The 12,367-nt window shown below is 40.1% G+C and overlaps 1 protein-coding gene and 1 non-coding gene across 2 annotated transcripts in view; one reads left to right on the top strand and one right to left on the bottom strand.

Annotated features, from left to right (window-relative positions):
* LOC146368064 (contactin-associated protein-like 4) overlaps window positions 1-12,367 on the bottom strand; it is a 143,532-nt gene that overhangs the window by 55,017 nt on the left and 76,148 nt on the right. The window contains exons 6-10 of the mRNA XM_084911306.1: window positions 11,530-11,702; window positions 11,284-11,430; window positions 8,339-8,606; window positions 8,055-8,204; window positions 3,912-4,083 (exon numbers count right to left, since the gene is read on the bottom strand). Coding sequence (XP_084767432.1) covers window positions 3,912-4,083; window positions 8,055-8,204; window positions 8,339-8,606; window positions 11,284-11,430; window positions 11,530-11,702 — 910 coding nt within the window. The remainder of the gene's footprint in view (window positions 1-3,911; window positions 4,084-8,054; window positions 8,205-8,338; window positions 8,607-11,283; window positions 11,431-11,529; window positions 11,703-12,367) is intronic.
* On the top strand, window positions 1,531-1,613 carry trnal-uaa (transfer RNA leucine (anticodon UAA)). Its single transcript has one exon. It is a non-coding gene; the product is annotated as a tRNA-Leu (tRNA).

Below are 12,367 nucleotides of genomic sequence, written 5' to 3'. Positions count from 1 at the left end.
AACAGACTTGTACATATTCAATATCAGGGTTAATGTCTGTCAAGTAAACACTGAACCATAAACAATCAATAATGCAAAAGACAAAACTATATCCAGATGAGCAGATTCAACTTTCTGTGATTCATCTTGTTACGGCCCTGTTCACTACATTTAAAGCTACAATCCTTGCCAGGACTGTTACAGTGTAACAGCTGGCATGACATGTATCAGGCCTTGTACATCACCAGGCCGTACAAGACCTGAATATTTAAGATGTTGGACTCAGATGGGTGTGTACCCATGTGGATTTAGGCTCTACTCTAGCTATCACAGATATTCTTGAGGACAAAACAGTTCTTTTTGAATCTTTGACAGCTTTTCAAGTCAGTTAAAAGGTGGATAATTTTCTTGCTTTACGTGTTCAGCTGATGTCTGTCAAAGCAGGCTCAATCTTTCATAGCTCTAGGTGAACAAATAAATATGATCTTCCACTGGTATGTAGACACCTCACCAGAGATGACCTGGGGGAACAATTCCATGTACTATATATAGTATGTGGTATTGTTAGATATGAATACATGTGGGCTGCATTTAATCATACAAGGAAACACCAAAATAAACAAAAAACAAAAGAGTAGGCAAGAAAATCTCTTCCAAGGTTGTGAACAGGCTGGCTGAGTAGTTATGGTGTTGTACTCGAGCTGCTTAAATGTTTTTTTAATTGTGTTGCTTGCAGTTTGAAGTGTTGAGTATAAAAAACATGGATGCTTCTATATACTTCTATAACAGTTTCCTTTATATGGAAGGTGTGTGTGGTGTGACCCATTTTTCTTTATATCTCACAAGTACGATTGTACAGTAGAGGCTATGTTTTTTTTGTTTTTTGTCTTGTTCTGTTCCTGCAGCCAGATCTGAGCAGGAGCTGAATTCTCATGAAAAATAATCTGATAAATGTGAGAAAAGAAAGGTATTTAATTAAACCAGCTGGAGGAGATCCTCTTTCTCTGGTGAAAATGTGTAGCTGATGTCTGCAACTGTATTCACGAACTCCATATCATATATAAGTGTGTGTTTTCTGGTTTTTGCCAAAAGGAACATTCATAATTATGATAATCGTTCCTCTTATTGCATTGTGTAATTAGTGTATCATCAAGACAGAAGGCAATTGTTTCTGTTGTGCATGACTTACTCTGCCGATCTGAGAGGACTATAAATTACTTTTAGAAAATGGAAACTCTTACACTTGTTCTCAATGTCTTTCTGCGTCTGCCGTATGCCCTGCCATATTTGCCTTTAAGATTTACAACAATTAGACCTCTTTTAGCCATCCTGGTGACATAGCTTGCACTAGTAAAACGATTGCTAATTATTGGACATTAAACTGAATTATTGTGAAACTAAACTGGAATGGTCACAGTGCCATACTTAGGGATGACATTTCACTTTTTGTGTGTGGATGACTGATGGGATTTCATGTCAGAAACTTAAAATCCCTCCTCAGAGTCAATCTCATATATGCCTTGATCAAGTGCATTGAGAAGTTATATAGAAACCAGGATGGCCGAGTGGTTAAGGCGTTGGACTTAAGTTCCAATGAGCAAATGCTCTCGTGGGTTCAAACCCCACTCCTGGTAGAGTCAAATTTGCTGTCCATGTGGAGTTCTGATTTTCTTTGGTGTTAGTAAAAAGTAGTGACTATAACCAAAAAGTTACAGTGATGCGTTAAGTTCCAGTGGGTTCAAATCCCACCCCTGTTAGAGAAGGGGTCTTGAACTAAAGCCTCTAGGTCCGGTGTCCTGCAGGTTTTAGATGTGTCTTCGAACCAACACAGCTGGTTTAAATAGGTAAATTATCTCCTCAACATGTCTTGAAGTTCTCCAGAGGCCTGGTAATGAACTAATCATGTGATTCAGGTGTGTTGACCCAGGGTGAGCTCTAAAACCTGCAGGGACACCAGCCCTGGAGGCCAGGAGTTTGAGACCCCTGTGTTAGAGTAAGGGTTCATATGTAGTTGATCATTAAACCTTAGAGGAGGGGTGTCCAACTCCAGTCCTTGAGAGCTACTGTCCTGCAGCTTTTAGATGCATCCTTGTGAATGAATGGCAGTTTACCTAAAATCAAACTGATTATATCCAAGAATAGAAAATATATGTCCGCTAGCATGTGTGTGATTAATGTTCATTTGTGAAAATGTAGCATTGTATGGTTTTCTTTCAACAGGTCGGATTTGGATTAGTTCATATTCTTGGATTTTGGCCACTGAAGATGCCAAAAAGCTGAATTATTCCATTAGTACAATGATATTGGCAGATGTGAACACTGTTGTGTTTGCATTCACTACAGCTCCATTATGTTCCCATCGTCACGCACACCCACCAACCGAGGGTGAACATATCTCAAAGGCTGCTGCAAAACACTGAGCTCTCTTGGGAGGAAATAAATTATTTTACCAGAAAAACAATTTCAATCTGTGCCAAATGCTATTCACTGAACCCTCCCTGAGTCTCCCTGAATATCACATCCATACACCCTGTAGGATCAAAGCACCAAACACAGAGAACACCAGGTGATCAGCAAAAGTACCCAGTGTATTATGTGTGATGCTCAATTCCTTCTCTAGCTCATAAAAGACGGAAGAAAGCAAAAAAATGATGGTGCTAAAAGCGATAATGCAAAAAAAATAATAATAAAAAAGGATAAAAGGCAGCAGCCAAAATGCTGTATATGAAAGATGACAAATGTTACAAAATACTATCCCTCAAAAACCAAACAAAGAACCACACCAAGACTGACTCCACCTACAAGCAGGCTCAATAGACAGTTTTCAAAGGTTGTCATTCAGCTTGTTGAATGTCAGAAATAGACTCAAAAGAACAACAAATGAATACAAGAGGCAGGAGGAGCTGCAGGTGCACTACCGATAAGAGCTTTAACACTGAACACATGTTCAATATCCAATTTTTGGATCTTGCTCTCTTTAGAAGTATTGCCTTTCTTTTTATGTTTTCTTTTACTCACTGCTTTTACTTTGTATTTTACACTCTCAGTTAGACTTTAGGGACAAATATTGCTTGGTTTGGAACAGGGACAGATGTAGATTCGTATTAAAATACACCATTTCATAAAGTAATCCATGTGTTTGAAAACTCAGGTCTGTATTTACTGCAGGGCATTTTTACATGCGCCCCCTTACTGTACCATTAAATACATTTTTCGTCAACCCGCCTCTATAGCTAGAAAAACTATTTAATTGACATGTACTCCTATTATTGAACATGGTCTACTTTACTGTGTGGAACAACAATGATTATGGTTTCCATTCATTTTGTCTCTGTGTATTAAACGTTTATGTGTTGATTTATTATTTTTACTGTAATTCATCCCTTTGAACTTTATCAAGGCTTACGCTAACGGTATCGGCAGATGAATGCAGATTCAGGCAGCTTTTTAAAGGCAGAATTTTAAATTAAACTGTCTTTCTGTGCCCAAGAAGCCCGTGTACCCATTTGGGTTAATAAAATTTATTGTTATATTACTTAGAAGTAATTAGCTTCTACGTGTTTATGTGTGACAGACTGAACTCTTTGATGGGATGACGAAGTGAGTATGCAATAAGTTACCAACAAATTGTAACTGACTATATTATTTGTGCATATGTATGTACAAATGCCCCAGACAGTCAAGGAAAAAGAATAGCATGTTTTATTAGCTAAGGGGAATGTGTGTCATGCTTGTGTATGTGTACAGGATGCTGCAGTCAATGACAGAGCCACTCCATCACATTATGGCTAAAATTAAACATGAATGCTTATCCAAGCAACACAGCGATAAGGATTTCTGCATCGGTGTCGGTGCGTCTCAGTGTCAATGACAGCGAGGGTATAAAATGATTTAATCTGAGCTCAGTGAGACGGGTTTCTGCTGGTGCTGACCTGTCAATGATGCCGCACATGTCGATCTGCAGCTGGCTGTAATTTCCCAGCAGTCTTTGCTGCACCTTGATCAGGTCGACTCGCTGGTTCTCCACCGTGAGTAGACGCAGGCAGCCCTGGAAAGTCTCGAAGAGGTTTCTACATTCCTCACTGTGCTCTTCAGCAGGACAACCTTGATGGGAAAGAAGTTTTATCAGTTAAAAAAAAGCCAAGACAACACCGATGAGATTATGCTATCCTCCAAAGAAAACAACAGGACAGGCCATGTGCACAAGGTGTTAACAAGACCAGTAGTTTGGTTTTAAAGTTTAGTGGTGGTGTGAAAATTACATGTATATTGCAGGAACTTTCAGACTGGCTTTAAATGTATAAATGAAAGCTTTACAGCATGCTTGTGAAGTGAAAACGTGTAGCACAAAGCAGTAAAAACTCTGCTTCACACACATTCGTACCAGTGAAAATAATCTGTAAAATTTACGTGAGACCGCTGCCTTACTAGTGGATACAGGAGAAAGAGCACATAACACCCAGTTGCTAGTGAATGTGCCCAAATATTAGTTGCTCTGTTCTTATATCAACACAATCCAACATCACATGCCCTTTGTCCCACAGAGCTGGCTGGTTAAAGATCAGTTAATATCTCATCTGCATTGAACACTTCTGTTCTGCATACAGCTGTCTTAGGTAAGTCCTTAAGCCCTTTAGAAAATGTCAGAACTGCAGTGCATGAGTAAAATGATGAGTGAGAGTAAAATGAAGTCAAACTCTGGTAAAAGGTCTTCTACCACATAAAGAGTGGTGCTGTTATTTGTGCTTTTTTCTTGTACTCCTAAGTGCCTAAAATCCTGCAAATGTGGAATGAACATCATTACTGGCTTCAAGCAGAAGAGAAATCAGCCGTTTAAGATGCTCTGCAAACGGATTTGACCAGCTGCTCCCTCCAACCTCTGCCAGTCCAGCCTCTTCGCCATCACCACCCTCACTAAGCACCTTCTACACCCGCTTCTCCTCAGCTCTTCTTTACAGTGGATTGGGTGAGAGCTGAGCTCAGGAGGCAGAATTCAGGGAAGGCGGAAGACCGTGGTGCCCGGTACTCTGGCACTTAAAGACCGTGCGTCAAAGCCGGTGGAGCCTGCCTGTGCTATCTTCAGCCTAAGTCATTGGTGCAGGAGGAAAACATCATGTCTTATGCCAGTAAGGCAGGGCAGCTAATGATGATTAATCACTACAGAGCAATTGCTGTCACTTCTCAAATAACAGAGATATGATATGGGGAGTGGGAGCCCCATATGACCACAAGTCCAACATGCACTAGAACCATTACAGTTTGAGTACCAGGGGAACACTGGTGAGGATGACCTGGTCTTCTCATGCAGTTAATAGCGTTCATAATACTGATGATTAGTCTTACGGAGATTATTTGCACCTTTTAATTGGCTATTTTATTGCTTCATATCTATCTTTAAATCATATGAAAACAGGTCATCTTTTTTGTTGTTGTCCATTTACTGCAGCTAGTGAGAGTAAATGTGTAAATGTGCGAGAGTGCACTTACAGGATGATAAAAAAGCCTAAAGCTGTTAAACAAAATGCTAGACTACAATATTGCTGAGCAGAGAGAAAACAAAGGAGATGAGATTTTTAGGCAGCGAGGGAGGCAGTGGAGTATGAACAAAAGGGGGAAAGGGAGGGAGAAAAAAGAAAGAGAATGAAGTGGATTGCAGCATGAGGCAAGGACAGAGTAAAGAGAGACAAAAGCAAGATGAGAGAAAGAGTACACTAACTGTATGATGCAATATACACATCTTCTATATAAACATAGCTATGCTCTTTTAAACTGTATTGGAACAAGCTGTTTAATCCTCTGCCTTTAAGCCAACTTAATCTGACTGACTTCCCCTCGTTAACAGAAAATCTGAACAACAGATGGGTGGAACTGTTGTGTGCCAGAGATGACCATATTAGGGATATCCAACCTCTCACTGAAATGAGAATGTGGACCAGTCTAAAGCCTGCATGAGTTTTTGGCATGTAGGGTGTACTTGCACATGCACTGACCTCAGCATTTGAAACTGAGCCATGTTTAGTATGAGCATCCATCCTTGTAAGTGTGTGTATATCTATATCAATAGCCCACTTGTGCCTTCTTGTTCTAGTAGCCCACTTCTCATCAGTGTGTCCTGGTTCCTCAACATCCGGGCAACGTCCAAGCTGGTATGGTTTCAGTTTTCTGTCTTTCGCTCATGTCTGAGGTAGGCTTGGATAGCATGGGGGGTCTAGCCTAGGGACCCTTGTTGGATACAGGAGCTTGGAAAGAAAAGCATCTGGACTAGTTTAAGTTTCTTGAATACGTTTCACCTCTCATGCGAGAAGCTTCTTCAGTTCTAAGACCAATTGATGGATTTTAGTCCCAGATTTTTAAGCCTTATTGGGAGTGACCCTATAATGTTCATGGACCTACTATTGATCCTCCGCCGAATCTCACCAGCCAAGGTGTGAAAACAGGTGTGGGTCACTATCAGCCAAGGTTTCAGGTGAACCCATTGTGACACTTTGCCTCACCCAGTCATGTGACTTACTGAGATCAAATGACTCAAAATGTGAGTGAGCGTTAAGGCGTCTGGGAAGGGATCTCAAAACTAGATTATAGATGGCAGACAGTTGTAAGCGACCCCCTCTGTTCAAAGATGGTCGCTGGCATCCTCGAAAGAGTGACCTTTATCCTTTAGATGCAGATGTACAGCTCAGTCTTGTCCTGTTGAACTTCTTGAAGAAGCTGAGACCTCTAAAAGTTAGGTAACAGCACCTTAGGTATGAGGATGTTGTTGCCTTAGACCCACTGTCAGACCCTAGTATGTTGGTGCAATAGGTCCAGGGTTCTTCCTGGTGCACCACAACACCTCATGTGGTGACAGTATGCAGGCAGTTCGGGGAGGATGAAGGAATTGATACCACTGAGTGCCAATTCCAATTATTCACTCCCAACCCCTGGGAGTCATTTGGTACCGGTCCATGAGAGTTGAGGCTCGGGTGTGAAATTTAAGGTTCTCATGGTTTTTATCGATAACTCGGTTTCCCTGGGTCTTTTCCCGTGTTGTAGTTGTGTGTCTTATTTTGAAAGAAATATTTACGTGTTATCATAGCGACCAGAGAACATTAAGGGGGAGAGGGGGAGGATGTTACTCTCACTGTTGTTGGTGGATTTCAGGAGGACGCTGCTAATAAAGTTACACAATTACACAGTGAATTTGCGTTTATTATTATATTTACAGAATACCACATTTTTTTCTTGGTCGTATCATTTTATTTTGTCGTATTTAACCGTGACACCTTACAGGCCGGTCCGTGAAAATATTGTCTGACATTAAACCGCTCCGTGGCGTAAAAAAGGTTGGGGACCGCTGCAATAGAGCACTTCTGGGACGTTACATTTCGGTCCATCTGATGCCACCAGTTTGCACCTCAGACTATCCAGAAGCTTGTTGATGTGCTGGTTCAGAGCTGGGAGGAGATTCCCCAGAACACCATCCATCATCTTATTTGGAAAATGTCCCAACATCGTCAGGCATGCATACAACCACCAGCTGCATCATTTTTTCATTTTGATTTTCAGGGTGTCTTTGAATTCAGTCCTCTGTACGTTGATAATTTTTATTTCCATGAAATGATGTAGTATCATTTTGTTCCTCCCGCATTACCCAATCCATATCAGTAGAGATATCAAGCATGATTTATTTTCCACACTGGTTTCTGATGTACATTGCCATTCAATTTATTATACAAATCAGGATTATGCAATATTTAAACAGATATGAGATTGTTCGCTTTTATTCTCAGCTTCCTGAATTTAATAAGAACACACCCACGCAGTCACGATGAAGGAGGTTAGCTGTAGTGTTAAACACCTCAAAGATTATTTTTTCATGAACATCTAGCTTTCCAGAGAAATACTTTTAAAATCAGTTTTCAGGGGATCTTGTAACTGAATAAGAACTTTAATTACAGCCAACAGAAGGAACAGAAATCTTCTAATTGCTTTTCCAGTTAATCTAAGCATAGATATAATATGTAGAAACACATACACTTAAGGAATTTCAAAGTTTTTTAGTTTATAAAAGCCCAAAAGCCTGAATTCACTCTTACCACCAAAGAACAGTTGACTTTCTGTGGTGATGGGAAATGACGGAGCAGCATGAGCAATGCCCCCTTCTCCTTTATCCACAGAGATTGTCAAGCGACCGCGTCTGGCTGTAAAATCCACTGAATGCCACTGACCATCATTTAGAGCAGCACCTGAGAAAACAGCAGGCGACAACCCTAATGATATTTTATTTCTTTTTATTTTAAAAACAGTATTAAAAACATAAATCAGTAAGGGGTTGACTCATGAAAGGTTAGGATTTCATTGTGCAGGTTTATACACTGACCTGCACTGAGCTCCAGCACCACTGAGCCACTTTTATGGATCATCAGTCGGAGTCTGGCATCACTCAGATATAACCAGACCATGCCCTCTTGTTGAGGAAGGCTAAAGGTGAACAGAAGCCCTCCCTTGTTCCACGTCCTGAACTGGAATCCGACAGACACGCCACCCGGCGAGGACACTGTAGTCCCGGGCAACTGGAGGAAGCTCTGTGGCCCGGGGAACGTCAAAGCAACGGAAACTGGCTCAGCACAAGAAAAGGTCACATTGCCCTGAGAGAGAAACATGAAGAGTGGAGAGTGGGGAGGTGGGAAGAAAAAAAATGATTACTGGTGAGATAAAACAACATAAAACATGAATATTAATCAGCTGCTGAGGGCGTGTCGCTGTGACCTTGTGGCGCAGCGATCTCATCAGCAAGTCTCCTTGAATATAGCAATATAGCAATAGCTCCTAACTGAAAACAGCAATGTCACCCATTACAGAGCTGTACAGGGAGGTAGATATGCATATGAACAGTGCTATACAGGCATTTCCACTGCGGCCCATTGTTTTGAGTAGTGGTAATGACACTAGGTCCATTGCTAAGGCGGTAGCAGTTATATATTACAGCCCCTGCTCTCTTCTGGGAATATCAGCCTGCTATCTTTATAATGCTCTGGAAACACAGATGACATCTAAAAGCCCTTTGTAGAGCTGTTAAAGTGATATATGAAAGTATACGGTGAAGAAAGCTTCACCACTGCAAAATAAAAAGTAAAAAGTGGGCTATAAAATTCCCCAAAAGCCATTCACTAACACATATGCACAACCAAAATACTCCACATTAAGAAAGGCTAAAAGTGCTCTCTTTATCAAGACAGACTAGAACAGTGTTAATACTCTATTACTATGAGATGTACGGAGCTCTTGTAAAACAGCCTCTATTAGACCTTCAGCCATGCATGTGAATCTCTGAACCATTTTTACCAAGACGTTTTGCTTCTCCGCTCTCTCATCCTAAACTGTAATGAGAAACCATTTGTTACAAAATGGTTCAGAGTTGCTCTCCACTGAGTTCGCTACACTTATTGTCATTGGAGAAATGTTTTCTTTTTCTTTTTCTAATGATAAAGGCGAGGAAGGGCTTACTAGAAATCTAACCACCATCAAGGCTCCTCTGTCTTCTCATCGCTCAGTCTCCTCGTTAGGAACTCATTAGCATCATTAACCAGCTAGCAGCGCCGCTGCCGGCATCCACATAATTTCCCAGTGGTGCTCTGAGGATGTGAACATGTATGAACACACCTGCACGTACAAACACATTCATATACTCTCGAGGCTAACCTGTCGTTATTTATGCACGCGGAGGATTGGTGAGTGCTGGATAAGCAGCAGAGGAATCTGCCTCGTGCTGTTTGTAGGGATTTCTTAATAATACTAATAATCAAGTCACTAAAAGAAAAAAAACTGAGTCACGAGTCTGCAGTTTATACTTTTTTTTTTAGTGCCTCCGATCTAGCTATTGATGCTGTGTTTTCTCTCAGATATAAAACCCACAGAGCCTGGGGAGTTTGAGGAGCTAAACATCAAAGCACAAAATCAGTCGTCATCACACTATAGAAAAATAAAAAAGTTTATGTGGTATCCCAAAGAGGTACCTGAACAAATATTTTTTTCCATATCAACCCTCTCGATGCACTGATCAATAAATTATCAGAGTGTGTAAAGGACGGATTAAGCTTTAAGAAAATAGAACATGTCTAAAGATAAATATAAGGAAAGCTGTACAGCTCACACATGGGTCATTCTGCAAAGCATTTACCCCCTAAAAGTCTATTTTCTTTGCTAATTGTAGTCTATTGACTTCACCTCACTGAAAATTTCAGTCAGAACACTGTTTCCCAATAATCTTTCATCTATTGGGAAATAGATGAAAGATTAGTCCATTTTTTAAATGAATTTTAATCTCTTGCTACATTGCCAACTGAGCCATGTCATCACTATCTACACTTTATCCAGATTCTTGAGATGCTCAGGAAACCTCAACCAAATCTTCATCAGGTATCAGGTTACTCTGCTAACTGTACACACTAATAATTGTTTAATAATGCTTATGTCTTTAGAATAAATTTATTTTTCTTCCAATTGATTACTACTCCTGAAGAAGAAGCACAATTAAAAACATCCATAAGTCATGTTTAGCTTTTCCTACTCTCAACTAATTTAAACTTCTCAGCCAACAAATTGTTACAGTTATCTTATCTAAACCATTAGAAGTAACACCACCCTCTCCTTTGCTAATAGTCTGCTCAGCTATTAGCCCTGCGTGTTGCAGATATTTTATGCTGTAATGTTGTATCTCTTTCTATTTTAGGAAGGCAAGAATCAACACAGTTTTGCAAGATACCCAGCTTAAACCCTGAGTAGCCAGGGTTTTGTTTTTACATTTATTTAAGTAGAGGAAGATGTCTTGGGTTCTAATCTTTGAACACACACACACACACACACACACACACACACACATTATTATATTACTTTTATTAACACATATATATATACACACATATATACATATATATACAGACACACACACACATATATACACACACACACACACACACACACACACACACACACACATATACACACACACACACACACACATATACACACACACACACACACACATATATATATATATATATGTTAATAAAAGTAATATAATCAGGACAACAAGACAAGAATAGATGGTGCGGTAACAAAATGTAAATAAATAAAAAGGCAGCTAATGAAATAAATGCAAAAGACTAAAAGAATCCAAACATCTATGATAATGCCAGTAAAGGCATTATGTTACTGATGCAAAGCCTTAGATACTGAGGCGAACAGTTTGAGAGCCTGGAGTCACACCATATAAGTGCTTTCTTGAAAACAGAAAAATGGGTGTTCTTGGTATCATGTACTTACCCTGACAGTAACTTGGTGGTCACTATTCTTAGCCAGCTCTATCAAGTTGAAGCCATTGTACAGCAGGTTTTCTATGCAGCCATGGAGGTCCTTACTGGAGGCGTCTGGCTTCTGCGAGTGAAGGCTATGGACAGCTCCTAAACTCAACTATGTAGAGATCACAATGAAAAAAATATTGTATATTTTCTGTGCACATTTATATGAACACGCCACTGGTCAGTTTTATATCAGTGTGTTTTAGCACACCTGTTCGATGGCCCAGTGGCTGAACTCTGCTGGGAGCTGCACTCTCTCCGTGTTTTTGTCCACAGTGAGGTTGAGGTGAGCACTTTTTTGCTCCAGTACTACATGGTGCCAATGCTGATCATCCAACAGGCTGCCAAGGGAGGTGAGACGCAGTGGTTCAGGGGAAGTCTTACCTGAAAGAGAAAGTGGGAGACAGAAAAGATGGGTGAATAAAGAATAACAAGAGAAATAGTGAAGAATGCAAAAGGAAAGACAAAAGAAGAAAGTGTTGGAAAAATACATTTAGGATAAAAAGGGGAAGGAATGGGGCAAAGGGAGAAGTGGATACAGAAGGTGAAGAAGGTAAAAATCAGCTAGAGGTAGAAGAGAGGTGGGGAGAGAAGATACATGTCATGGAAGAAAAACAAAGAAGACTGATGGATGGCAGGGAAAGAATAAGAGGTGGTAGAGGATAAAGCAGGCAGAGACAAATAGATCGTTATTGAAAACTACTCAGAGTGAAACTGAAATTACAAAGACAGACTGTTTTTTAATCAACACACCAAAACTGTTTTATTTGTAAGAAACAAGAAAAAAAGAAACACTGTACATCAAATTGGTCACTATGAAATGGAAAAGAAGTGAAGCGCTCATCAAATGATTTCACTTATGTCATTAGGATTTTCTGGTGGCTTTTAGCACTTTTTCTATTTTTACCTGATTTGACAGCGACTTTTGTTATATGACCTGTTAGCTTGCATGGTTGTCGATATCTGACCCACTATTCTGGGGAACAACAACAATCAGACTTTATACTGCATCTAAATATTTCATTTTTCTCTGAATCCCACAGCGAGGA

Source organism: Perissodus microlepis, chromosome 18 (genome assembly GCF_051167445.1).
Source record: "Perissodus microlepis isolate ML-2025 ecotype Zambia chromosome 18, ASM5116744v1, whole genome shotgun sequence".
Taxonomy (NCBI): Eukaryota; Metazoa; Chordata; class Actinopteri; order Cichliformes; family Cichlidae; genus Perissodus; species Perissodus microlepis.
The sequence above is the reverse complement of the archived record's forward strand: the minus strand, read 5'-3'. Positions and strand labels throughout refer to the sequence as shown.